Below are 27,227 nucleotides of genomic sequence, written 5' to 3' on the forward strand. Positions count from 1 at the left end.
TAGGGTTACATGACTTTGAGAGAAAGGATATATATGAATAACTTTTCCAAGAGAATCCGAGTTCCAACGAGTTACCGTATGAGCTACGATATTAGCACTACGGTGAACAAGACTATCATAAAAATCAAAAAGAGATAAGAGAAGGTGATGAGCCCATTTCACCATACGTGCAGTACCTGTTAATCAAAGCAGTGTAGGAAATAATAGTAGGACAATGACCCCTATCAAGCATATCAAACAAAATTCTATGAGCTACACGAGGCTCTGGGAGTTTGCAAAATTGATCAATTAAACGATTATAATTCATTAAAGAGGGAACAAACTCAGGGTTTACATTGATCAATTGTCGAATTAAATGAAATCTAACATTTAAAATTTTAAATAAAATGGAAATTACGGGTTCCGGTCTACGGTTTACGGTTTTCACCAGACCGGAATTTATTACGGTTTTCCGGTCCGGTCTGGTCTGAAAATTTTAAAACCGGGACCGGACCGAAAATCGTTTTTTTTAATAAAAAACCGGACCAGACCATTTAGATCGTAGACCAGACCAAATATTTAAATTACGGTTTGGTCCGATTTGGTTTACGATTTAGATCAAACTCTGTTTAGCCCTAGTAGGGGTTTATGGAATGTCAAATAGGTTTTTTGTTATGCAAAGTAAGTCATTAACCTAATTGTATTATTATATTCTTCAACAATCTTATTTTTATTGTCAAATTCGATAATCAAATTCTTATACTTGTATTATCATTTGTATTGTATTTGAGAGACGTCTCACACAAGAGTTGCTAATTTTCAATAGCATGCAATAGGATTTTTGACAAATTCTTATTCTTTGAAGATGTTTCTTAGCCGAGAGACTTTTTGACCGCAGTCTCCTTTACGAGTATGAGTTGCCGTTTTCCTTCACTCCCAATATCCTAATAATAGTTTTTCTATGAGTGAAATAAACTGAGTATGATAATGATCATGATCGTTGTTTTCAATCTTACCCATACCTTATGATCTAATCTAATCTAGTGATCTAATACAGCTAAACAAATGATTGTTCATGTTCGTTTAACATCAATATAAACCCGTCTCAAGTCTCAACCTCACTCCTTTCTAGAACACTTTAAACCCTAGTACTCCCCTCCCCAAATGAATTAAACAAACCCTTTTCACTTCCTCTCAAATACCATTGTTAGGGTTTCCGGCTTCTCCAATCTCTACAAACAATGTATCTCTACAGCTTAACTCTTCAAAAACCTACCGGTATAATTTGTGCCATCAATGGAAACTTCTCCGGAGGTAAAGTTCAGGAAATTGTCGTTGCTAGAGGTAAAGTTCTTGATCTTCTTCGACCCGACGACAGTGGTAAGATCCAAACCCTACTTTCTGTTGATATTTTCGGTGCTATCCGTTCTTTAGCTCAATTTAGGCTTACTGGTTCTCAAAAGGATTACATTGTTGTTGGTTCCGATTCGGGTCGAATTGTTATCCTAGAATATAATAAAGAGAAGAATGTATTTGATAAAGTGCACCAGGAAACGTTTGGGAAGTCGGGTTGTCGTCGAATTGTTCCGGGTCAGTACTTGGCTATTGATCCAAAAGGGAGGGCTGTTATGATTGGGGCTTGTGAAAAGCAGAAACTTGTTTATGTCTTAAATAGGGATACCGCTGCTAGGTTAACTATTTCCTCGCCTCTAGAGGCGCATAAGTCGCATACGATAACGTACTCAATTTGTGGAGTTGATTGTGGGTTTGATAATCCTATATTTGCTGCTATTGAGATGGATTACTCCGAGGCTGATCAGGATTCTACTGGTCAAGCTGCGGCTGAGGCGCAGAAACATTTGACATTTTATGAGCTCGATTTGGGTCTTAATCATGTGTCTAGGAAGTGGTCAGAACCTGTGGATAATGGTGCTAATATACTTGTTACAGTGCCTGGTGGGGGGGATGGGCCTAGTGGTGTTTTGGTGTGTGCTGAAAATTTTGTGATTTATAAAAATCAAGGGCATCCTGATGTGCGGGCTTTAATTCCTAGGAGAACTGATTTGCCGGCTGAGCGTGGGGTTTTGATAGTGTCTGCAGCAACTCATAAGCAGAAATCAATGTTTTTCTTTTTGCTTCAGACGGAGTATGGTGATATATTTAAGGTTACTCTAGAACATGGCAACGAGGGTGTTACAGAATTGAAGATAAAGTATTTTGATACAATTCCGGTATCATCTTCAATGTGTGTGTTGAAGTCTGGTTTCTTGTTTGCGTCGTCTGAGTTTGGTAATCATGCATTGTATCAGTTCCAAGCTATTGGAGATGAACCAGATGTAGAGTCCTCCTCTGCTAGAATGATGGAACTAGAAACTGAGGAAGGTTTCCAGCCTGTGTTTTTCCAACCAAGGAAGCTTAAAAATCTTCTTAGAGTTGACCAAGTTCAGAGTTTGATGCCAATAATGGACATGAAAGTGGCTAATCTTTTTGAGGAAGAGACACCACAGATTTTTACTCTTTGTGGTCAAGGTCCTCGTTCATCTTTAAGGATACTAAGGCCTGGTTTGGGAATCACCGAGATGGCTACCTCTCCACTTCCTGGTGTGCCTAACGCTGTTTGGACAGTGAAAAAGAATGTCAATGATGAATTTGATGCTTATATCGTGGTCTCGTTTGCTAGTGTCACTCTTGTACTCTCAATTGGTGAGACAGTTGAAGAAGTTAGTGATAGTGGGTTTTTGGATACCACTCCTTCTCTTGCTGTATCTCTAATTGGCGATGACTCTCTTATGCAAGTGCACCCTAGTGGTATCAGACATATTAGGGAAGATGGTCGTATCAATGAGTGGAGAACCCCTGGAAAGAGAACTATTGTTAAGGTTGGGTACAATAGGCTTCAAGTTGTCATTGCACTCAGTGGGGGAGAGCTTATTTACTTTGAGGTGGATATAAATGGTCAGTTAATGGAAGTGGAGAAGCATGAGATGCCGGGAGATGTGGCTTGTTTGGACATTGCCCCAGTTCCAGAAGGTAGACAAAGATCTCGTTTCCTTGCAGTTGGATCTTACGATAATACTATCCGTATTTTGTCTCTGGATCCAGATGACTGTATGCAAGTGCTGAGCTTACAAAGTGTGTTCTCACCCCCTGAGTCCTTGCTGTTTCTTGAGATTCAGGCATCTTCAGGAGGTGAGGACGGTGCTGATCATCCTGCTAGTCTTTTCTTAAATGCTGGTCTGCAGAATGGTGTCCTGTTTAGGACAGTTGTGGACATGGTAACTGGTCAGCTTTCTGATTCCCGTTCTCGATTTTTAGGACTAAGAGCTCCCAAACTGTTTTCAATTATTGTACGAGGTCGGCGTGCCATGCTTTGCTTGTCAAGTCGCCCTTGGCTTGGGTACATATATCAGGGCCATTTCCTTTTAACACCCCTTACATGTGGCACACTTGAATTCGCGGCCTCATTTTCATCTGATCAGTGTGCAGAAGGTGTAGTCGCTGTTGCCGCGGAGGCACTAAAGGTTTTCACTATTGAGAGGCTGGGTGAGGCTTTTAATGAAACTTCAATTCCGTTAAGGTACACTCCACGAAAATTTGTGCTTCAGCCTAAGCGGAAGTTTCTGGTGATGATCGAGAGTGATAACCGAGCATTAACTGCAGAAGAGAGGGAGGCTGCGCAGAAGGAATGCTTTGGTATTGGGGTGGATGAGAATGGTAATATTGAGATGGAAAATGGCGATGAAGATGAAGATAACCAGCTCTCTGATGAGCAATATGGGTATCCTAAAGCAGAGAAAGAGAAATGGGTTTCTTGCATTCGGGTTCTTGACCCCAGAACAGAGGAAACTACTTGTTGTCTTGAGCTTCAGGATAATGAGGCTGCATTCAGCATCTGTACTGTGAATTTCCATGATAAGGATTATGGGACTCTATTAGCTGTTGGTACTGCAAAGTCCCTTCAGTTTTTCCCTAAAAGATCGTTCGAGGCAGCATATATTCACATTTATCGTTTTGTTGATGGTGGAAGACTTGAGCTTTTGCACAAGACCCAAGTAGATGGAGTTCCACTGGCTTTAGCCCAGTTTCAAGGGAGATTACTTGCTGGAATAGGACCTGTGCTCAGGCTTTATGATTTGGGCAAGAGGAAATTGCTCAGAAAATGTGAGAATAAGCTGTTTCCTAACACAATTATCACCATACACACTTACCGTGATCGTATATATGTGGGTGACATCCAAGAGGTAAGCTCTATTAAATTGTTATGCTTTCACAATTACTGCTGTAGATGATTGCTTCTGTTTGTTAAATAAGTATGAGAATTTGACTATTCACTGCTTCATTCTTCACAACATATATCCTTGATTAATTCGAATCTAAAATGAGTGCACCCTTCTTCCCTCTGTGATTGTTGTTAAGAGTCAACTCAAAACTTGACCATAAATTACTAATATAGCTGATTGTTATCTAATAATTACATCATAAATCTATATTATCCAAATGCCATCTAGGAGGCGCTTGCTTGTTGCAGGTGGAGGAAGGGGTAGAACAAACTAACGGAGGATGGCCAAATTGGGTGTTGGTGTTGGATAAACGTTAGAACAATTAGGGGTGATTCATAGAATAGATCACAATTAAAGGTGGCTCCAAAAAAAATAGTGGAAGTTATGGGTGGCTTAAAAATAATACTAGCTGTTTTGCTTTTCAGGAAAAATATTGAAAACCACTTTTGTAAATCAGTTTTCTGAAAAAGGATCTTGCTTTCATCAAAACTTAGCTTTAATTAAGGGTGTGCATGTGTATTTAAATAAAACAAAACAGGACATAAATCAGATAAAAGGGAAATATTATAAACTGTTTCTATATATTGAGTGCTGGGTTGAACAATGGAATGGAACTTCTTATTCCATTGTGATTTATGTTTTATTTGTAGAGTTAAGGTTTGTAGACAACAAATTGGATAGGAGGAGATGGATGACCGCATGTCAACTTAGCCTAAACCTGATGAAGATGGGAGGTATATATGGGAGAGGGAGTATGAAGGGAGAAAAAGTGCTCCATTGTCAGCAACTTTAATGTGTGAATATGTTGGTTTAAGTGGATATAGCGAGTATCAGTCTTTGTGAGGGAGGAAGTGTACCTGCGTAGGCAATTGAAGGAATTTTTTTCAACTTTGTGGCTCCCTAAGTTTAGTTTGTCTCTTAGTAGAGTATGACATGTGATGGCAGACGTGGACTGTAAACTTGTTACAAACCAATGAGTAAAAGATATGAAAGCTTGCCTGCTGTTTCTATCTATTTTATTGTTTCTATTGTACAAACTATAATCAACTTTTAAGATGAAGTATTGACATTCTGAGAATAATAGTCTTTTGAATCTGATGATTGCAATTTTGATAGTTGATAGGGAACTCTTATTAGCTGTTGGAAAATATTAAGGCTCTTGAATTTTAATTGGCCAAAGGTCAAAGAGAGTATTGTGACCATTAATGGTTGTTTTTTGGCTTGAAGCCTAATCAGATCGGATCAGGGCGTGGAATTGTAATAAATTGCCATCCTTATTTAAATCAGTGACTGTCTACTTGCCAATAGTCACTAAGAGTCTTTAAGAACTATTTTGCTCTACACCATTATGTTCCAGAACTCAAGAAAAATACAATGTTCACCTCATTTGAAAATGTACACAGTTTTTACTATCTACCATTTTGCTGTAGTGCATTTGACTAACCAGTTATGACGGATGTTGTTCGGAGTACAGTAACCTTGGCTACTAGGATTTGATGCTTAAAACACGATCTCTTTTTGTTTTTTAGCTTGGGTTTTTAGATGTTATCTAGCTACTGCAAACATAGCAATGATTAAGATTGATTGGGACGTATATAAACTCTTTTTAGAATGGTAGGATGTAATTCCCATTTGTTATCTATTTGTTTTCTTGGCTTTGGTAAAATTTTGTTCAAGGTGCTTTCATCGAGAGCCTGTGTGCTGTCATCAGTGTATGTGCATAACCATATTTTTAGATCGAGAGATTTTATCTTTATGACAACAGATCGAAAATATCTTCAGTGATCTAACATTGTGTGCTTGACTTTAGAGTGTCTTACACTCTTACTCTTACTAAGACTTACTAAGGTATATGAGTGCCTAATAGTTATTTCTAAGTTTGAAAAGCAAACACGAACCTTCTGACATTATAAACTATCAAGCACTACGTTGGTGCTACTTTCTAAGTTCATTTATTTGTCTGACAATCTGTTTTGTCATTTGCAGTCATTCCATTATTGCAAGTATAGACGGGATGAGAATCAGCTATACATATTTGCTGATGATGTTTATCCGAGATGGTTAACTGCATCACACCATGTAGATTTTGATACAATGGCTGGTGCCGATAAATTTGGAAATGTGTATTTTGTTCGGCTACCTCAGGATGTTTCGGATGAGATTGAAGAGGACCCAACAGGTGGGAAAATTAAATGGGAGCAGGGTAAACTAAATGGTGCTCCTAACAAGGTTGAGGAGATTGTTCAGTTTCATGTTGGTGATGTTGTATCTAGTTTGCAGAAGGCGTCTCTCATACCTGGTGGTGGAGAATGTATCATATATGGAACTGTAATGGGGAGCGTAGGGGCATTTCTTCCTTTTACCTCCCGTGATGATGTTGACTTTTTTTCTCATCTGGAAATGCATTTGAGACAGGAGCACCCACCTCTGTGTGGCAGAGATCATATGGCCTATAGATCTGCATATTTTCCTGTTAAGGTATGCTTTAACACCATTTTGTAGAAATGAACCTTAGTGTGTGCTGGTTATAAGGAACCAACTTCAGGGGTTAATCTGAGTTTGCAAAAAGTCATCAAATGTAGTCTATAAAATGTATTTTTTGGGGGGAGAGGATGATGACAAGGTAAAATTTTATCTCAACGAGGGTAATAGTTATCCACCCCTCAGGGTAATAATTAATAAAATACTTCTAAGTGAAAATAACAGTTGTCACCGACTCTTTTCAAGCACTGCCCACTCATTCTATCTATCACCGCTTATTTTGAGATTTATTACCCCTTGAGTTATTTTTCATTGTAATCCTGACGATAGTGTGTTCTCCTCTTGCTCTTTTGTGTGAAGCTGTTTTCAAGTACTTATTGTTTTAACTGATATTGTAAGCTGAAACATTGTTGATGATGTTGTAGGATGTGATTGATGGCGATCTTTGTGAACAGTTTCCAACACTGCCAATGGACATGCAGAGGAAGATTGCTGATGAATTGGACAGAACCCCAGCAGAGATTCTAAAGAAACTGGAAGAAATCCGAAATAAGATTATCTGAGGCAGATTAACTTAAAAGGTACGAAGATTCCCAAAATTTCTCCTGAGCTGTCTTGTAATTCTTCTATATGGTTACTGTGATTCATACTGCCTTGATTAGAGTTTGTTGTATTCTGTATGCTGAAGAAATCAAGAATACAGTTTGATCACCTTAATTTAGTAGATTAAGATGTTGCTAAATTATAGGTTACATTTGTGAGAAGCCAATGGAGAGATCCTGTTGGAGTCGTTACTGTCTTTAGTAATCTGATTTCTAATTTTGTGTTTCTAATTTTATGTTAAAGCGTCCGTTCTTTACTGCTTCATGATGAATAAGGAGAAGAGACGATTCAATAACCCAATTAAAGTTTGTCATTGGTCATATGTAATTAAAAAAAATCATAGTACACTGTATATCTGAATCTGTAGTAGCTGACTGGACAACACTTTTGTGTTCTTGTTCTACTCATTAGTGTTTGACCATTTTTGGAACCTTCAATATATTGCAAAGTTCATGAAATGAAGTTCTCATAGGCATTTTATTCTGCGTTTTATGCTATAGATATTGCGATGTGCTGTCCCACTCATTTTGCTACACTTACATAAGAGGCTCGCATTGAAAACTGCAATGTAACAAAATGAGTGAGACAGGAGTAATTTGCTGTGATCGTCCAATAATGCTTAGAGTGTAAATGTTTCCATTGTATGTGTTTTTGATATTAGCACCTGGACACTATTGAAATCTAAGCTTTATTTTATATGCACAGGCACGGGCATGGCCACGGCCACTAGCAATTTTATGCACTTTCTCTACTGATCACGACGTACATTCATGAGCCCTGGAAGAGAGAATTTGGTTGCAGCATTCAGTGATTCAAATCACGATGGTAGGAAAACTTGTAATCTTTGTTCAGATATAGAACTAGCCTTACTAGGTTACTGAAGACTCTTCTTTTAGTATGGCAGCTAGAGTTTTATGTTGTATTCTTTTATTTTGTATATTAGTAATGACAGAAAATTTTGTAACTTGACACTTGTTCTCGTCTTAGCTTTTGCGACTTGAGACAGGCAAACGGCAATATTTTTTCTTTCTAGATAAAAATATTTGGTCTTGAGTCTTGATGTTTTTTGTTTTGCAAGCTATTGATCATGGTCACAAGTCGAAGATCATGTCGCCATATAATTTGGTTTGTTTGAGATTTTGCTGGGTTGCAACTTGCAAGTAGCTGTCATCTTCATGTCCATAGCTAAGCCATTCAACCATGGCAGGGTAGTCGGACAGAAGTGAAGGTTTAGCGGTATTAGGAATTGTGAGTGGTATATTGATCTTAGACTGTCTCCCTCAAACGATTTTTTGTTTCGTGGTGATGACAACTCTTACCGGCAAAAGGAAAAATTGATCTTTTCGTAGATGGTGTGAATTGACCAACCCATTTCGCATAAGGGGTTTGCTGCAATTTATTTATACTATCTATTTTTCTAAAATTTTATTATTCACTTTATTAATCGTTGTGTTGGTTGTAAATAAATGTATAAATTACAGAAAAGTGAATTAAAAGATGCATATAAAATGAAGAGAACTTGAATCTATGAATGTAATAAGAAATGATGGACTTGTATTTATATAAGAATATATTTGTGTTATTTAGAGTTTGTATTATATGATTTAAAATTCTTCGGTGTTTGGATTATATAGTGCTTTCTCTTGAGACTATGGGTAGTAGCAAATTCTTTGATTGGATTAATTTTTTTGATTTTGATGTTTATCATAAGTGGCATAGGTTCTAAACTACTTGCAACTATGATCATATTTTGCTAAGGCAAGATACAAACAAATATGGTTTGAAATAGTAAAACCCTATTGTTTAATTGTTACAAGTACTACTAATTTTACTCTTTTTTCTCTTAGCCTTTTTTATATTACTTTAAACAATAATATTTTTCGTCATTATCAGACTCGATCTTATGAATATTGAACTCTATCAACCGATTATAATAAACACAAAGCATAAGAAAACAATCAAGACAAGGGGTAAAATAATAGAGAAACCAAAAAACATATAATAAAAATAAACAATATGGATTAGTCGGAGAAATGTAATGATAAAATGAAAATGTAACTTAAATGTATGAATGAGAATTAAATAAAATATTAAATTATAATTAAAAATAAAAATAAATCTTTTAGAGCGGGTAAATTTTATAGAAGAGAGGGTGTACTTGCTTAGATTTTGGTGTCATCAAGTTTTGAACTTTTATCATAAATTTTATAAGATAAAATTATAAAAATGAATATATGAATATGGAGAAATAAAAAGTAACGGTGGGAGTACAATCCGCCAGCTCAATCTTTGCTCCCCAAATCAAACAAAATTAAAGTCTATGAGGAACTTTTAAACCCTAATTCTATAATCATACCAAAATTCTCTCTATCCTTTTCCCAATTCCCGCGATTCCCTACAAAAATATTCTGAGATGTCGTTTGATTTGATATTGAAACCTACATGCGGTGGGTGCGGGTCAACGAGTGATCTCTATGGCAGCAATTGCAAACATCTAACGCTTTGCTGTAACTGCGGCAAAGCCATGGCGGAAAATCGTGCTAAATGCTACGAGTGTGGCGCTGTTGTCACTCGATTAATTCGTGTAAACAGACTTTTGTCTCTTTCTTTTTTTTTTTCAATTTGGAATTTTGGTTTTCGATTGTATTCTTTTGTTGATGTTAAAATTTTATAGGAGTATAATGTTAGAGCGAGCTCGACCAATGACAAGAATTACTTCATAGGCAGATTTCCTACCGGTTTGCCAAATTTCTCGAAGAAGAAGAGTGCGGAAAATCAATGGACTTTGCAGAAAGAAGGGCTTCAAGGTCGCCAGATTACCGATACTTTAAAGGTGCATTCTAGCTTTGTGATTTTTAAAACTTGAAGTTTTGTGGTTTATAAATGTGGGATTGGTTTCTTCACAAACTGATAATAGAATTTTGTGGTTTATTAGTGCATTTTGGTCACACTTTATAAAAATAACTAAGTTGGTACTCTCTTTCGACAAGGTTAAACCTAATTATTAGAGAGACTATAATAATTGATGTGAACAAGAAGATTTTTAAAGATTGAAATTTGGTAAATGAGTTGAATGAAGTGAAAATTGCAGGGTTGGTATTGACTCTTATCAGATTTTATATTCGTATATAGTTCTCTTTTTCCATTAGCTCATCACCATTCAGTCTCATTTGACATTTACATTTGGTTTCCATGAATAAATTGGGTTCCAGACCTTTAAAAATCTGAAGATGTTCAAAAGAGCACTTCGCACTTGATTTTGGCTGGCTATGTGTCAGAAGGGTCATGATATGTATTTGATCCTAATTACGTGGAGGATGACAAGTTGAATGGAAGACTTGGAGAGAATTTTGTTTAACTTGGGAATGGGAATGGGAATGAACGGGTGTATGGTAGAATGTGATTGGCGTGTTATGAAGGTTTTAATGTGGGGCTACTAGGGGAAACCTATTAGTTCATGTATTCCGGTTATTAGGCATTGTGTGGTTGTGTTGTTGCAGATATGAGTGTGTTGGATGGAAAAATTGGTGGATCACTTGTCATAGATGAATGAGGACATTAAATTAAAATGAAACTATTGCAGTAGTTTTGCATGTGTGTATTTGAAACAGAAGGTTGGAGGACAGCTTAGGAAAGAATACTAACTCAATAGTATATTAGTCTATGGTTTATTGAAATTGTTGGAAGTAGGGAAGGAGAGAGAGTGCAATAAGGATAAAGGTATGGGATATTACTTATATGGATCAAGACTAACAGTGATGGAGGGATGAGAAATTGAAATGAGTCTGTTGCTATATAACTCTGCCATTATCTTATTGATCAATTCTTATCTTTGTCTAGTAATGGGCTTTGTTTCATGTTAAATCAAAAGATTAACCCTTATAAACATGAAAATAGCTAAAAGAGAGGATGATAGTTATTGCAAGTTATTGAAAAGGAGGAAAAAGTAAGATCAATGGAAAAGGAAGATATTCAAAAAATGAAATATTGAGGCTTTAGTGTATTTAGAACGATATTTAATTAGAGGTTGAATTTCTACTGTTCCATGTCAAGCCAATGACAAGCAAAATCTACTAACAAGATCCTAGTGCTGGTATTTTCAAAATGGTAGAGAGTAATGCTAGGGAATGACTCAAACTTACAAGCCATGCAATATGCTTTTAAATATCTTTATAATTGGCCACAAGACTCTCTCCCTTCTGGCTTAACTTATGGACAAGAGCCTGCTATGCACACAGAATTGAGTAATTCAAGCTATGTCACTAGAACTAATAGATTCAGAATCTCTTAGGATAATAGATGAAACAAAAGTGAAAATCTAGAAATAAAGAGCATAGAAAGCCGATAATTAAAAGGTAAAATGATAATTTTTAGCATGAGTTTTAGTTTGGATACTTTGTTGAAAGTAGCCTATCTAAAGGGTATCAGTCTCCTGAGATAATGGAATAAAAAAGAGGCCGTTACGTTACATATAGATTTAAAACTTACCGAACTGCAAAACCACGTAATTTAACATGTGATTAAACATCATGGAGTAACACCATTATATGGTGTTATTCCAACATATTATCCATTATTATATTTTTTTAAAGTGTATTAGGTTCAATTATCAGCTTTAACTTATATAAGTTCAAGAAAGGTTTAATTATAATGACAAAATGGATTTTTTCAAGTTAAAAATTCACATAGCGATCTCAGCGAGACAAGTTGTAACCAAGAGGTGCCACGTCTGCAACATCGCGATTGTTACAGCAATCGTCACAACATCTGCAATTTTTTTCTATGGTTTAGAAAGAAAGTATTTTCAAGAAATTCATATGAAATGAGAGTCCATATAAGAAAACCAGAATCGTTACTGAAAATAATTAAAAAAAAAAAGAATATAGAGTTTATAGATATGCATTTAGTTTAAGGGGAGTCTACAAGGCTCCCTAGTTTGTTTCTTAACAATTTGGTACAGTGTCAATGATGATTCTTTATCCAAAACAAGTAACAGATCTTTCCTAGTAAGAAACACAATGAGAAATTTGGCTTAGATATATGGTCAAACAATTAGTTTTGGGTTGTCATTTTTTGAAAGGTTTATATTCGTGTCGGGTTGTTTTTGGTTTGACTTGTTCGAATTGGGTCATTTTCAGTGTGATCGGGATTCAAGTCCAGTGAATAGGATAAGGTTTTAAATTTTTTTATCATTAGATAACTTTTAATACCATAACATTTTTTGTTTTGTAAAATTGATTCTTATAATAATGGATCATTATATAGTGACATTGGGTTAATGGGATGTTATTTTAGCTTTTAAGGTTTTAACAAGAAACTTAAACCACAAAAATAGACAAGGAAATATAGTGGGTTACAACTCCAAAGCGATGGCATGGAAATAAAAAGATTGACCAATTTCAAAAAACAGTTCAAAAAATGGACCCATGTTTTTCATTTTTTCACATTTTTTTTTGAGTTGGGTCAATTTCAATTTATGGGTCAAGGGTCAAGTTCCAGTGAGAATTAAGTTTATATGAGAACCGTGAGAACCAATCTGCCTGATAAAAATGTGCTACTTTTTTACAGAAGAGGTGTTACTTTTGGACAAAAAAATGTGACTTGTTTTAGAAAAAAGCTGGTATTTTTTAGCAAAAAAGTGTTACTTTCAGAAAAAAATATATTTTTCAAAACAATAAACAAAATAAAAAGTAATACGTTTTTTCCGAAAAATAACACCTTTTGCGAGTTTTTTTCAGAATTTTTTTCTTAAAGTAACACTTTATACCTAAAAGTATCATCTTTTTTTTTTAAAAAAGTAACACTTTTTTGCCAAAAAGTAAAACATTTTTAGTAAAAAAGTAACATATTTTTTGTCAGGAAGATTGGTTCTCACGGTTCTCATATAAGAATGATTCTCACTGAAACTTCTTCCTATGGGTCGATATCTAATTTTTGGTCAAATAAAAAATTTGAAGTCTTGCGAAAATCTTGTTCTTGGGTTTCCATTACGACTAGATGCTCTTGACAATTAACATTTCTTGATGAAGCAACGAAGGGAAGCAATCATAGAGAAAACTTTTTTCCTTATTTTCTATTGAACTTGTTCGTGTTTGATAGTGAGAAAGGTTTGTAGGGCTTGTTCACTTCTTCCAGCCGCACCCTCAAAAGTTCAAAAGTTGCTTGTTGTTGAAGGCTAATGGTGCAACCTTGTATTCCTCTCAAATCTTGAGGTCTCTTTGTAGGGATTCATATGGTTTGGTATTTCTATGCTGCCTTGGTTTGTCCCAAGCTCTTGATCATACTAACGTTTCTTCCTAATCGACCTGCATTGCTTCTTATTTAGACATAGTATTTGAAGAAGAATATTCATGCACCCCTTCTCAACTGGATTCTGTTGTGAACCAGCATTCAGACATCCAATCTTCAGCCTTCGAAATCACACAATTTTTGGCGCATTGTTAATTGCCTTACTTACCAACTTGATGATTCTTCATTGAATACAGCCCATATTTCTGGCAAATTGCTAACTTCTCTTTTTGGGTCTTTGCTGCTTAAGTAATAAAATTTGATCATATTTGTATTAATATTAAGAGGTGTTCATCGCTATACGCCTGGACGTGCAATTAGGATCAAAATTAATTTTCACACTTAAAAGGTTTTTGTTTTTAAAATATGCCCTCGCAGGTGCCTAAATTTTAATTTTTTTTAAACATTGGCATCTCTTCTATTCTCAAACATCAAACTCATTTTCTTTTGGCCGGAGATTGGAAATAATTTAGTTGTGTGCTATGCATGGGCATAGCTAGTTGAACCTTCATTTTATTCTACTATTTCTTCTGATGCTTGTTTTGTTTTAGAGTCTCGCTTCACCTAGATGATGTTTTTGTTATATGTTCTCCAAATTTAATAATCTGTACTTGAGATCTTTTTATGTATTAGATCATTGTATATTTGACAAATCAGTTGTATTTCTAATTTTTCTGATTTGCTGTCTATTTGATTACTCTGTACTAAATGTAAAGCTACATTCACTATGGTCTTTGTTAATATGTTTCACTTGCCGGAAAGGTGAGGATCATATTGCTTTCATTTTCTGTTGTAGGCTACTTGATGCAGAGCCATGACGAACAATTGTTTTTTCGTTTGACATTTCTTGATACTTGTTCTTGTAAAATTAACGACTTTGATGTATAATCTTCAATAGGAGAAGTACAAGAATAAGCCTTGGATGCTGGAAGATGAAACTGGCCAGTCACAGTACCAGGGTCATATGGAAGGTGCACAATCAGCCACATATTATCTATTAATGATGCAGGCTAAAGAGTTTGTTGCTATACCAGCCGGTTCTTGGTACGTTCAGTGGAAATTTATTTCTTTTGTTTTTCTGTCACAAGTTCTTTTTGTCTTGGCTTAAGCTTCCAATGATCCAAACATTTGATAATCAAAGTATCTGTATACATATTATCCATTAATGATGCAGTCTAAAGAGCTTGTTGCTATACCAGCTGGTTCTTGATTATCAAGTCCTTTTTTTTTCTTGGCTTGCATCCAATAAACCAATTTCATTTGATAATTAAAGGAACTGTATGTCCTAAATGATGGCCCCTTTGAATTACCTTTCGTGGATTTGTCATTTTAGGGTTTTGGTTTCGTTTTATTGTCTAGACTAAGGACCTTGAGGCAACTTCATCCAAAGATTGCTTGTGTTTATGATAATTCATTTTGATCATTCAGGTACAATTTTAATAAGGTGGCACAGTATAAGCAACTTACGTTAGAAGAAGCAGAGGAGAAAATGAAAAATAGGAGAAAATTATTTGATGGTTATGAAAGATGGATGATGAAAACCGCTAGCAATGGGACTGCTGCATTCCCTACCTTTGACCCAAATCTTGTCAAAGAAGTTCCTGCTGCTGGTGGAGCAAAAGGGCGCAAAAAATCAACAACTGAAGAGGACGGTAATGCCTCAGACAAGGCAGAGGATGACGCAGAAGAGGAGGCAGAAAGAAAGGCAAGACTTGGACTTAACAAAAATTCAGGTGATGATGATGAAGATGAAGGTCGAGCAGGAGGTATTTTTGATGACGAAGATGACAACATAGAGAAAGGTAAGGAAAACGTGTTGTAGTTTTTGGTCCTGCAGTCCTTTATAGGTTGTGTATAACTTCTTTCTTTACCATCATGTTTGTGTTTCCTTTAATGCTTAAAGAGTTGGGTTTCTCAAACCATATTGTTTTTTGACATATTAATGTCATATTATTGTCTACATTCTAGATTTGATAGTAATAGTGTCTTATGGCTTCATTTATCAGAGTGAATCATAGTGGACATATAGGATAATGAATATGATGGGACTTGGGAGGTAGTTTTAGATGGGATGAAGATATGAGGCAACATATATTGATGGTGAATGGAGGAACAACAATGCTAAAGTCATAATCCCAACAATATGATGTCAGCTTCATCCTACATGAGCCAAAACAAATCAACGTGAGAGAGTTCTTAATAAAGAGTATATTTTATTCAAAGTTAACTAATACCAATCACAATTAAGAAGAATTCCAATGATCATCCATATATGTTTCCTCAATTCAATCCTATCTACTGTCATATGTTGTTACAAATCCTAAGGAGTATTTAATGTTATTCTTTGCTCATGTTATTCAGTTTATCTTTGGCATACCTCTTACTCTTCTAAGCTCCTCAAAGTTCAAAGTATTTTGGTTTCTTTTGAACGGGACCAAATAAAGTAAACAATTTTCTCATTTTGAAACTAATAATTGTTCTTGGGATGAAAATGATGTTAAACATCTTTTTTCCTCCACTATCTTATTCTTTACTATCTAACTATCTTCATCATTGTCTGTATTTTTTCTCCAGTTACGCCCTTGATTTTTAAACCATATCCAAGCTTTGCCCAAATAGAGAGTTTTTGGTCTTGAATGGTTGATAGGTTGTGGAAATCTGATCAAAATGCCTTACACTGGGGGGGTTTATAGTGAGAAACTATATTTCTGATGTTTATGTTAAAATCTAGGTGATGACTGGGAGCATGAGGAAATTTTCACTGATGATGATGAAGCTGTTGGTAATGATCGCGAGGAGCGGGAAGATCTACTAGCTCCTGAACTTCCAGCACCCCCAGAGATAAAGCAGGTTTGTTTTTATTGAGCTTGTACAAGCAGTGAACTGGATTTGGCTTTTTTTTTTTTGTTTTCTTTGCTTTATTTGTGTAAGAGGTTATCATCCAGTTTTCCATTTTTTTTGTTCTTTAAGTCAGATCTCACCCTTCTTTTACTTCCTTTTTTTTTTTTTTGCTTGGGGAGGGGGATTCAGGTTGGTGTTGATAGACATTTGCTACTTCATATGGAGTTTGGATGTTTTTTATATTTGGAATATAACCTTTTGTTGATTTTCTAGAATAATCCCAACTTTTGATTAGTCATGAATATTCTAAACTATAAGTCACTTATCCAAGAATGTTGTGCAAATTATGACCTGTTTTTTAGGGTAAATTAACAAAAAAGTAAGGAAAAGTAAAATAGAATAACAAAAATTTAAGAAAAAAAGAAAATTAAATTTCAGCTGCTTTTGCTCACCGTGTTACTGGAGTTGAAGTCCCTTGCTAGATGAATCTCCAACCCAAGGTCTCTGCCTCCCTTCTTTTCACAACTGAGTACATAAATAACGAGAAGATTTCGCTGATTAATTAGCTCCCTGAGTTGAAATAACTGTTAAGATCTGAAAGATGCTAAACATAACATGTAAATTTTATTAGGATGATGAAGATGATGATGCTGACGAGGAGGAGGGGGGACTGAGCAAATCAGGAAGAGAGCTGAAAAAATTGCTTGGAAGAGCTAATGGGCTTAATGATTCTGATCCAGATGAGGAGGATGACAGCTCGGCCAAAAAGAAGAAAGATGAAGAGGATGATGATGATGAAGTATGTTTCTGTTCTTCTTAATGTGCTATAATCTTAACTGAATTGTCCTTATTGTTTTTATTGTATTGCTCTCCACATCATATCATTGCAGGATGAGGAAGATCGCCCTTCACCCGTTCTAGCTCCAAAGTTGAAGGACCCTAAAGAAGAACAAGCTGATTACAGCCCTGCGAAAGCTGCTACTGGAGGATCTTCTAGGGTAACTCCAGCATCTAAATCTGCCAAAGGAAAAAGGAAAAACGGCGATGATACAAAGTCTTCTAGTGCTCCTCAAAAGAAGGTCAAGACTGAAAATGTAAATCCCTGTCTCAGCTGTCCTGCTTTTGGCTTGATATTTTTAACAACTGCAAGTAGGTTTCTTCTCATTTAATTCTTACAGCTGAATTTGATCTGTTTGGAGTAGGATGTTAAATCTACCACAAAAGAAGCTGTATCCAAAAATGGTGGTGCAAAAGCTACACCTTCATCATCCTCAAAGGCTGGTACATCTTCTCAAAGTACCCCTGCTCAGGGGCCTGTTTCTGAAGAGGAAATAAGAGCTGTGTTGCTGGCAAAAGCACCAGTAACCACCAATGATCTTGTGGGCAATTTTAAAGCTAGACTAAAGACACCAGAGGTAATATTTTTTTCTATTTGAGATCATGGATCTAGCATTTTGTTATAGATGTTGTGATCGAATACAGGAATCTGTACGTCAGTTTTAACTTCTAATAGAACTGTGTTAAAGTAGATATGATCAGCAAGATTGTCAGATATCTGGTAACTTGTATATTGGTTCCTCCTGACAAAAATAGTAGTTGACCCAGTTCTGTCCAATTGTCCATGATGACTCCCAAAAGTCTTTGTTATGCCATGTAAGAAGCTAACTTTTTCTATGTTGTTGGCTTCGTGTACATGAAAGATACGGCTGACTTCTAATCCTCAACTCTTTAGGATGGAACTCAGAGCTTTCTTTGAATTGCTTTCGCTCCATGTTTTTCTTCTCCTTCCCACATTTTTGTGCTTCTTTGAGGTCCCCCAGCAAAAATAAGCTTCTTTTCTTTTATTTTTTTTTGCTTAAGTGAATTTCTTTTACACATCAAGTCAATACTTTTTCCTTTTCCTTCTATTATCAACCTGTTCATTTACTTCTGTCATTTCTTCTTATGACCCTTGCCGCTTTGTAGTGTGAAGTTCAAAGTGAGATAAAGCCATAATTCAATGTGAAATAAAGGTATTATTTACATTCATATGCAGCAGCAATGCTCATGACTGCGGTAGATCCAAGAGTTTAGAATAGGTTACAAATATAAGAGTAAGTTGACTGATTCCATTCATGATTCTCAAAACAAATCTCTAATCCCGTGCCTTCATCTTTGATACATTTTGACTAGACAAAGATGGATCTGTTGAAATTTTGACCACAACTATATAAAACGATGAAAACAATACCACAATCTGCTGTCAACAAAAAGCTGTTGAATTTTTCACTCAATGGTTGATTTTCATTATCCATTTCAGAATCTAAATTACACCCTTTGTGATTGCTTAAATTTTTAAGTATTTAACCATAGTATCACATCTAATTAAAAGCAAACATGAAGTGTTGTGTGAGTTTACAGTAATAGGAGTGATGAACCTGTGGGATGTAGACTTCTGCTCTAGGCCTACAGGTTGGGTCTGCCATGATTACCTTTTGTTAGTTCTTAATCAATTGCTATTTGTATATCACAATGAGTTTAGCATTTGCATCTAACCATTAATTTATTTCACTTCTTAACCAACACTTCTGAATTTCCAAATTCATTGTGTCCGAATGTCTTAGTACTGCATCAAACTAGGTCAATTCTCTCGGGTTTAATGTAAAAGGTTAATTCAATGAGGTCATGAATGCTAGGACTTTTGGTATTGCTAACTTTTGTGTGGCTCTTGATCCAACCAGAAAGAACATTAGTTATTTCAAAACTTTGTAGAGATCTGAGGTTCTTGATTTTTTTTTCCTTTAGATAAGAGAGGTTCTAGAATCAAGTAAACTTTACACTGAATAGATAAAGATTTTTGCTGCCCTTGTGCTTCCATCGTCTGCTGTTTTTGGGTGGCCTTGCTGCTAGGTCCCAAAACCCCACATGTAAATACTAAAAGAGGATGTGGTTGTGTTGAGAAGTAACCAAAGAAAGATGGGACTGTGTAAATGTAACGGTGTGGTCTGAGGCAACTGTTAGAGCAGTGGCTAGTGGGTAGAGTGAGGTGAGAAGAAATTAACTAAACGTGAAAATTAAGCCTTTCAAGTTGTTTTGGTATACACATAATTAAGCTATGCTATGCTTTCTGCTCTTACTCTGCCGGTTTCTCTCTGCAGGACAAGAAGGCGTTTGCAGAAATTTTGAAGAGGATATCTAAGATACAGAAGAGTAATAACAAGAATTACGTCGTTTTAAGGGGAAGATAAATCCTGGTGTTGTACTCTGAAGTTCAGGCACTATTTTTGAGATTTCCCCTGCAACTAAGTTTTTTATGAACTAGTGCTTTCAATGCCAATACAGAATCAAGATAATTGTGAAGCTGTAAAATCCATTTACAGATTAGTTATACATAATGTCAGATTAATATCTGTATAATGTCATTCGAACTCTGTATTTTATTGCATATTACTTTGGTTTTATGCTTAATGTATTAATTCTAGAAGCGCAAGTACAATGACACAATTTATTTGTAGGCAGAGAGCTATTCTCAAGCCTCTATAGTACTTTCTAGAATTTTTCTTGAACCTTGTCTCAGCTCCACCACTCTTCTCTGACTTCAAGGGCCCTCAAAGTCAGATGAATCAATTCCTTAAAGCCATACAAGTCAAATGAATGCTTAGCACAGGAAACCAAGCATTATGTACAGTTGCTCAGCCGAGCCAAAAGAGTGCTCAATCGAGCACGTAGGCTGCTCGTTCAGCCAGCTAATCTCTTGTACAATCTGCCGTTACTAGTGTACTTTGCTTGCCTTTTCAGTATGTGTTAGCCGGAGCATATGTTTGCTCGTTTGTGTGATGTGTGTATTTGTCTGAGCCACAATTATTTGTCTACTTTTACCTGTTCCAACATTTATTCACATAGTACTTAAGAGAATTAATTTTAAGTACATGTTTATGTAGTAAAGAAAGAAAAAAAATTACACGTAATAATATTTTAATATTTTAGGTTGTTCTACTGATTTTGCACCTTTTCTTATTCAATGGTTCTCAATTTTTTTTTAATTTAACCTACAAATTCATCTATTCTTTATTTTCTTTTAATTTAACTTAAAAATTCATCTATTCTTTTGGTCTCATCTGTCATTTATACTCCATTTGATGTATCCATTACAAATTAATAGGAGTAATTATTATATCTTTTTCAAAGAGAAAATCTTGTGATTGACTTTTTAAGGTGACATTTGCCATTTTTTCATATGAGAACTTTTGCTCACAATATTTGGCAAAGTCAAACAAAAATAAATAAATAAAAATAAAGGGTACATTGTTAATAATGATTATTAGAACTTGGAGAATACTCTCTCTAATTTATCGTTCTTGTTTACTTTTTCACTGTTTTTAAGGAAAATTTTAAACCTCAATCTCTAATATGGATAACGAAAAATTATAAAAAATACGTATATATTAAGATGAATCTAACGAGATTTCATATGGATATATTTTATCTTTTAAATATATCTCAAAAATATTAATCAAATTTCTCTCTCTTTAAGATGAAATATTACAAATGAGAAGAGCATAAGAGACAGGAGGAGTATCATTTTACTATAAAGATTATTATGAGTTGAAGTTATATGAAGAATCAGCTTTCATGTAGAGGATAATAGATTACAAACGCGATCATATTAAAGGCAAATTTTTCCACCTTTAATGGAAAAGTTCTTTTTCATGAAATTTAGTCAATAATAATAATAATAATAATAATAATAATAATAATAATATTCCCTTTATGTGTCCGAATGAAATCTGAAACAACCCTCTTAATTATTTTTTATAAAAAACCACCCTATCTCACAATGCTTCATCAAAGAAAAATTCACTGCTAGATACTTTGAAGTGATTAATATTAAAATGATAATTAAGCACTCTTAATCAAACAATACATTAAAAAAAAAAAAGGAAACAATAAAAAAAACATTGAAGATTAATAATATTGAAATGATAATTAAACACCCATTTGATAGATAATCAATGCAGCAATGATCATAAGAGCGGACCCACTAAACTTAGTTGAAGAAGATGATGGAGCTGTGGGTTCTAAGGCCAAAGTAGTTTTCATTGATGATGATGATTGAATTTCAGCCGTTGATTTGGACTTGGTCTCCACAGGAAACTTCAAACCTTTCTTACATTTATCTGGATTGGCACTTGCGAAGTAGCGGATTCCTTCCTCCTCAAAGGAGATCTTATCTACACCGTTGATGTACATCTTGATTGGATTGCTCACATCACATGACTCAAATTCTTCTTTGGTTTTTAGTTCTACTACATAGTCGTTGTGTAATCCACTTGAGTAACCAAACCCTGTTTAGATAACAAATAATCTCATCAATATCTTACTAATTGGGAATTTTTGAAAATTTATTAAAGCCTTTGATATTAATTAAGATCTTCAAACGATTTATCGGTACATCTGATAAGTAATTTTTTTGGTTTAGTTGATCTTTTATACGATACTAAAATAATGTAATAGTACATGTAAATTCTAATTTTATTTACTCCTTTATTTAAGTAATTCAATACATTTAGCGCTATATATAAAACGAATTTATGATATATTTGGATAGTGCTAAAGACTTTACATACAAAATTTTCATTGAAATGGATCCTTAAAATCTAGCACTAATATGTTATGCTCACCCATTTGTCAAGTAAAGTAAACTATAAGATATTTAATCTTAACTTTACTAATATTGAAAAAACTCTAACTTTGTCCAATTACTTTCTTATTGATATTTTCATGATTTTCTATTCTTAGTTTCAAAAAACTCAAGCTTTAGGCATAAGTGAAGCCAGTATCCCTTGGGTGGGAGGCGCTCAAAAAATTTCAGTTAAAATATCTATTAATTTATCCCATAAAAAACATAAACTTACTTAAAAGAAAAATAGAAATAAAGAAAAAGAAAAAGAGAAAGAATAGAGAATATAAGGAGAGAAAACATATATGTGGTGAGTGTACGTATTAAATGTGCTTTTGAGGTACTTATTTTTAGGTATTGTTCATAAGCGCTCACCCTAAAAAATTATCTCACCTAACCCTATTAAGACTCTATACCATTTTAAATTGAGGATCTTCTGGCCTAGCCATGGGCGTTCTAAGGCAATGCTCGATATAACTCAAATATATATGTAACAATATTGTATCACTCTAATGTAGCCACACGCTATATAGATGGTTAAATATACACAAATTTACAAACGTAGATGAAGAGAAAAAAAAGCATACAAAGGAAATCTCCAAGAAGAAAGGTCCGACCCGCAGCCCATGACGCAATATCAGAAGCAGCATCCCAGCCACTGTCCTGCCCAACTACATGGTGAACTTGACCGTCCACCTGCTTTCCTCCATACACAAACACTATTGCTACTACAATCATTAGCGTCAAGCTTTTCTTTCTGCAACCCATTTTGTTAATGGAGCCTCTGTTTGCCCTACAAGAGTATTTATAAATAACAATAAGAATAATAATAAAAATATATAAGAAATCGGGTCTTATTTCACTTGAATAAGTAAATATCACTCTTTCAAAAGGTCTTAAATTCTATTCTCATATAACTCTTTCTTTTTCTCAACTTAACAAACTGTAATCATAAAGATAAAAGTACTGTTATTATTGCAAGTTTAAACTCACCTACCTCTTTTGTTAATAAAGACTATGTTCGCCCTACAAGAGTATTTATATATGAATAACAATAAGAAAAACAATAAAAATATATAAAAAATCGACTCTTGTTTCTCTTGAATAATAAATATCACTTCTTATAAAAAGTTCTGAATTTTATTCTTATATATCTCTTTTCTTTTTTAGACTTACGAGCTTTTAATCATAAAAAATAAAAATATTGCTATATGTTATTGCAAGTTTAAACTCACCTTCCTCTTTTGTTTTTCTTTTTGTTTTTGTTGTTAATTACTCTCACTCTAATACAAACTACAAAGCTACAGCAATTTCAACGCAACTTCACGTACTACCAAACATTATATTTATAGGCTATTTAAATGCTATCCAAGTAAACACAAGATAAGCTATGTTATTTTTCAATATTTTATATACTAATTTTAACTTTTAAAATTATGACGTTTAATGGTTGTTTAACTTAAAGCGATGAAGATTTTAAGTATACAAAAAAGAAAATATTCTTTATTAAAATCTTATAGTTAAAATGCTATTCAATATATATTAGTTAAAATTATCTTATATTTTCTTATTTTACTTTTGAGTTTTGTTCAATATTAAAGCTTTTTATTAATAGAATCTACATAATCGGATATTTTGCACATGCTTAAAATCATTCTAATTAATATTAGAAAATATTCCTTTGATCTAAATTAGGCATATATAAAACTATTCTTGCAACTTTTTAATTTTTAAAAAAGTGCACAACTTAATATCGTTATACATTATAGAAATTTAGGTCATATTTAATTTACCTCATATCGATATAAATCAATATAAATCGTTATCTTAAATTAAAAACAACAATCAACTATAATATAGAAAAAAATTTAAAATAAGTTTCAACTATTAAAATAAGTTCATGTCAAAGAAAATCAATTTTAACTAATAAAAATAAGATTAGAACCATAAAAATTAACTTCATGAAGTAAAAATCAATACTCCTATAATTAACTAATAGCATGTCGAATTTGAGCTAATTGTTAGATTACATATTTGAGTACAAAAACTTGTACAATATTTTAAACTCCGACTTCTCTGCCATTTATTATAAGCTTAGTTAATTTTACTAATTAAGTAATGTTTTTAACTTATTTTCACTCTCGTGGAGAACGTGCACCAGCTTGCCTTCAAACTTTTTCTTTCTAAATATTTTTATATACACTTTTCTAGGGTTGGTATTCTCTCATATTATTAATATTCATATACTCCTACAAGTCCATTCTTGGGACTTCACTTTCTCATTAATTGTTTTCCTTTATTTTTAGTAACATAATCGAGTAAAGGCTCATCCCCAAAAATCATTTTTCTATTATATAATATTATTAATAAGAATAACTTTAGGTAAATTTAATACGGCCCAGATGAAAACCGTACCATTGATTATATATATATATATATATATATATATATATATATATATATATGATTAAATAGTAACTTTTACAATTAAGTGTTTTTGCTTTGATCATAACCTTAGATTTTTTTTTGTCTTATTAAAATTAAGGGTGTAGAATGTTTCTTATTCTTCTCATTTTAAACACCCTTCTTATTATATATATATATATATATATATATATATATATATATATATATATATATATATATATATATATATATATATATAAAAGGGAATATTTACGTATAAGGGAATTATTACAATTTGTTGTTAGAGTAGGCGTACTAATGCAACGAGGGACTCACTAAAGCATGCAAATCGCAATTGGAGACGTAACGGATACAAGCAAGTTAGGTACTTTAGACCTTACCTTAATGCCACGCCGAGAAAGTAGAAAAACAAGCATTAGAGAGAAAAATTAATGATTTGAAAAATGTGGGAGTGTCCTATCTTTTACAGTACACAATATTCTTACAAATACAATCAGCTCGATTAGTGTAAACTTTCAAATAGATCGGCTAAGAATAGAATAGAAGCATAAAAACCACAGGCAATTTTCAGACTCATCGGAGATAACACAAGTACACAACAACGAGCAGCTTGCATTCCGATCCCTACAACGGGAGACAACACTATTTTCCTACTAAACGTCTTCTTTAGGGTCTGCCTTTGAGTCGGAATCATGTTCTTCATCGTGTGATGTAAAGCCTAAGCTCAAGTCCAATTCATTTAAATCTTGCCGTGCTGGTGCAGCTTGGTTCTCTCCGTCAGCCTGAAGATAATTAATCAGCGCTAAGATCAGTTGTCATTAGATATTAACATGGAACGTCGATGAATACTCCCATCTATCTTACGGTAATCATCCTAGTTGAATTCCTCATCCTAAAACTATAGCACATTTGATTTGTAAAAGGCGTTTATTTGGACTTTGGAAATACTATCTTCGTGTAGCTCTAATACAGTTTTAAAATCGGATAAAACTGCCATAAAATCACTATTTAACGGCCTAAAAGACAAATATAGAATAAGAACTTAAATTGGGTTCTGAACATGCCCCAATTGCAAAATTGGACCGCCAAATAGATAATGACCAGAGCGAAGGATTATGGAAACTAATTACCTCGTTCTCTTCCATGGGGACATCATTGATGTCAGGTTTTTCATCATTTCCATCGCTCTTAGAAGCTTGCTCTCCTGTATTTTCGTCGTCATTAGCAGACTTATCTACATCCAGATTCTCTTCTGTTTCTTTCTGTTCCTCTAGCAATGCAATCTGCAGCAGTGTGAAAATTTAATTTTATAATTCGGCCGAAGTGGTGAAAAAGAAATTGTTCAATTAGATAAGCAAAGGGGACATAGGTGAAATTGTGCATCCACTATTACAACAGGCCAGAAAACCCATAAAGAACCTGAATCTACAACTACTATGAAGCAATCTCTCCAGTAAACTAAGGACAATAAGTATTGCCCCATCGGCCCCTCCTAAGGAAAATAAAAATTGCAATTTTGCAAGCAAAACAGAACTTTTTTTATCAATACTGTGGCTGGAGTAAAAAAGATTAGAAGCGAATTAACTCCAATCATGGTACCAAATATCAACCGCATCACTCCATTGTGATTGCATTGTAAATTGTAAAGGTTTTTTAAAGTTAACATGACTGCAATATTGGTTGCAATAACCACAAAAGTGGCTTTATTACATAAACCCCAACTGCAATCGTATCCAAGACTTTGCACTGTGACTCTGACTTAAAAAAGTGAGCACTAGGTTGAAAATGAGTATAAAACTACCAAGGCCTTAAAAACTGAACTTGAATATGAAGGAGCCTGCTTAGCTTAGCTCATTAACAAAACTCACTAAACCATGCACAGAATAGCCAACCAGATGAGAGTATAAGACTACACGCATTCACTGATATGATTGTTATATATAAATTGCTCTCAGATCTTCAGCATCTTGATTTCAAAACGCAAAAGGGTTATCAAGACCATTGCCTAGTTCCAGAACCAGAAGAGGCTAGTTACGCTGATAATAAACACACAATTTGCAGGGAAATTGTCTCCAAAGAAAGAAAAAGAAACACAATGGTGCAGACAGTAGGATCATAGAATCAGGTACTAAATGTTTATGCAAACTCAAGATCCAATTAGTTGCAAAAATACTAGAATGATGGCAGGTACTTTGAGGTATAAGTGATTTGAGCCCAATCACATACCCTTTATCCTCAAACTCTAAGGAAGCTAAAGGATCTTAAGTCACAACTCTCATCAGATCCCCTTAAATTACATGGATTCTGAAAGGAAAATGAACTTCTAATCCACATACATTTAAAAGACTTGCAACCCAATAACAAAAGATAACACCATAATCTTGTGGAAGGAGCATTTAGCAGAAGCTATCATTTGGGAATACAGGACCGACACCAGAAACTTATCTTCAAATATAATCCAGCACCATATGATACCCATTAAGCCATTAAGATCAGTAACCTCTTGACTAAGAACAACCACTAAATCATTCAGATCTCTGCTGCATTCCAAAAGTTCTTGTGCACCCAAAGAACAAGCCTTTCAGATTTTTCTGCATTCCATTTACACACCAACCCCCAGCAACCCGCCACCATCTCCACCTCAAGCCTCCCACCCCCTGTGTCACCCA

General features: G+C 34.4%; 4 protein-coding genes across 4 annotated transcripts in view; 2 read left to right on the forward strand and 2 right to left on the reverse strand.

Annotated features, from left to right (window-relative positions):
* The first annotated feature begins 1,056 nt into the window (after window positions 1–1,056).
* On the forward strand, window positions 1,057–8,383 carry LOC130814936 (spliceosome-associated protein 130 A). Its single transcript, XM_057681223.1, has 4 exons — window positions 1,057–4,220; window positions 6,246–6,737; window positions 7,166–7,321; window positions 8,049–8,383. The coding sequence occupies exons 1-3, from the start codon at window positions 1,221–1,223 to the stop codon at window positions 7,301–7,303; spliced, it is 3,630 nt and encodes a 1,209-aa protein (XP_057537206.1). The 5' UTR covers window positions 1,057–1,220; the 3' UTR covers window positions 7,304–7,321; window positions 8,049–8,383.
* A 1,199-nt stretch (window positions 8,384–9,582) lies between these two features.
* On the forward strand, window positions 9,583–20,017 carry LOC130814958 (transcription initiation factor IIF subunit alpha). The gene is made up of 9 exons (XM_057681259.1): window positions 9,583–9,927; window positions 10,018–10,176; window positions 14,530–14,675; window positions 15,060–15,433; window positions 16,363–16,481; window positions 17,104–17,271; window positions 17,363–17,566; window positions 17,675–17,887; window positions 19,610–20,017. Exons 1-9 carry the CDS (start codon window positions 9,757–9,759, stop codon window positions 19,697–19,699), a joined length of 1,644 nt encoding a protein of 547 aa, XP_057537242.1. The 5' UTR covers window positions 9,583–9,756; the 3' UTR covers window positions 19,700–20,017.
* A 1,200-nt stretch (window positions 20,018–21,217) lies between these two features.
* On the reverse strand, window positions 21,218–23,441 carry LOC130815114 (umecyanin-like). Its single transcript, XM_057681471.1, has 3 exons — window positions 23,367–23,441; window positions 22,719–22,924; window positions 21,218–21,796 (listed from the first exon to the last, which is right to left on the reverse strand). The coding sequence occupies exons 2-3, from the start codon at window positions 22,897–22,899 to the stop codon at window positions 21,438–21,440; spliced, it is 540 nt and encodes a 179-aa protein (XP_057537454.1). The 5' UTR covers window positions 22,900–22,924; window positions 23,367–23,441; the 3' UTR covers window positions 21,218–21,437.
* Window positions 23,442–24,895: 1,454 nt separating this feature from the next.
* The window catches only part of LOC130815480 (uncharacterized), a 4,276-nt gene continuing 1,944 nt past the window's right edge, over window positions 24,896–27,227 (reverse strand). The window contains exons 2-3 of the mRNA XM_057681964.1: window positions 25,689–25,841; window positions 24,896–25,340 (exon numbers count right to left, since the gene is read on the reverse strand). Coding sequence (XP_057537947.1) covers window positions 25,212–25,340; window positions 25,689–25,841 — 282 coding nt within the window. The 3' untranslated portion in view covers window positions 24,896–25,211. The remainder of the gene's footprint in view (window positions 25,341–25,688; window positions 25,842–27,227) is intronic.

Source organism: Amaranthus tricolor, chromosome 6 (assembly GCF_026212465.1).
Source record: "Amaranthus tricolor cultivar Red isolate AtriRed21 chromosome 6, ASM2621246v1, whole genome shotgun sequence".
Taxonomy (NCBI): domain Eukaryota; kingdom Viridiplantae; phylum Streptophyta; class Magnoliopsida; order Caryophyllales; family Amaranthaceae; genus Amaranthus; species Amaranthus tricolor.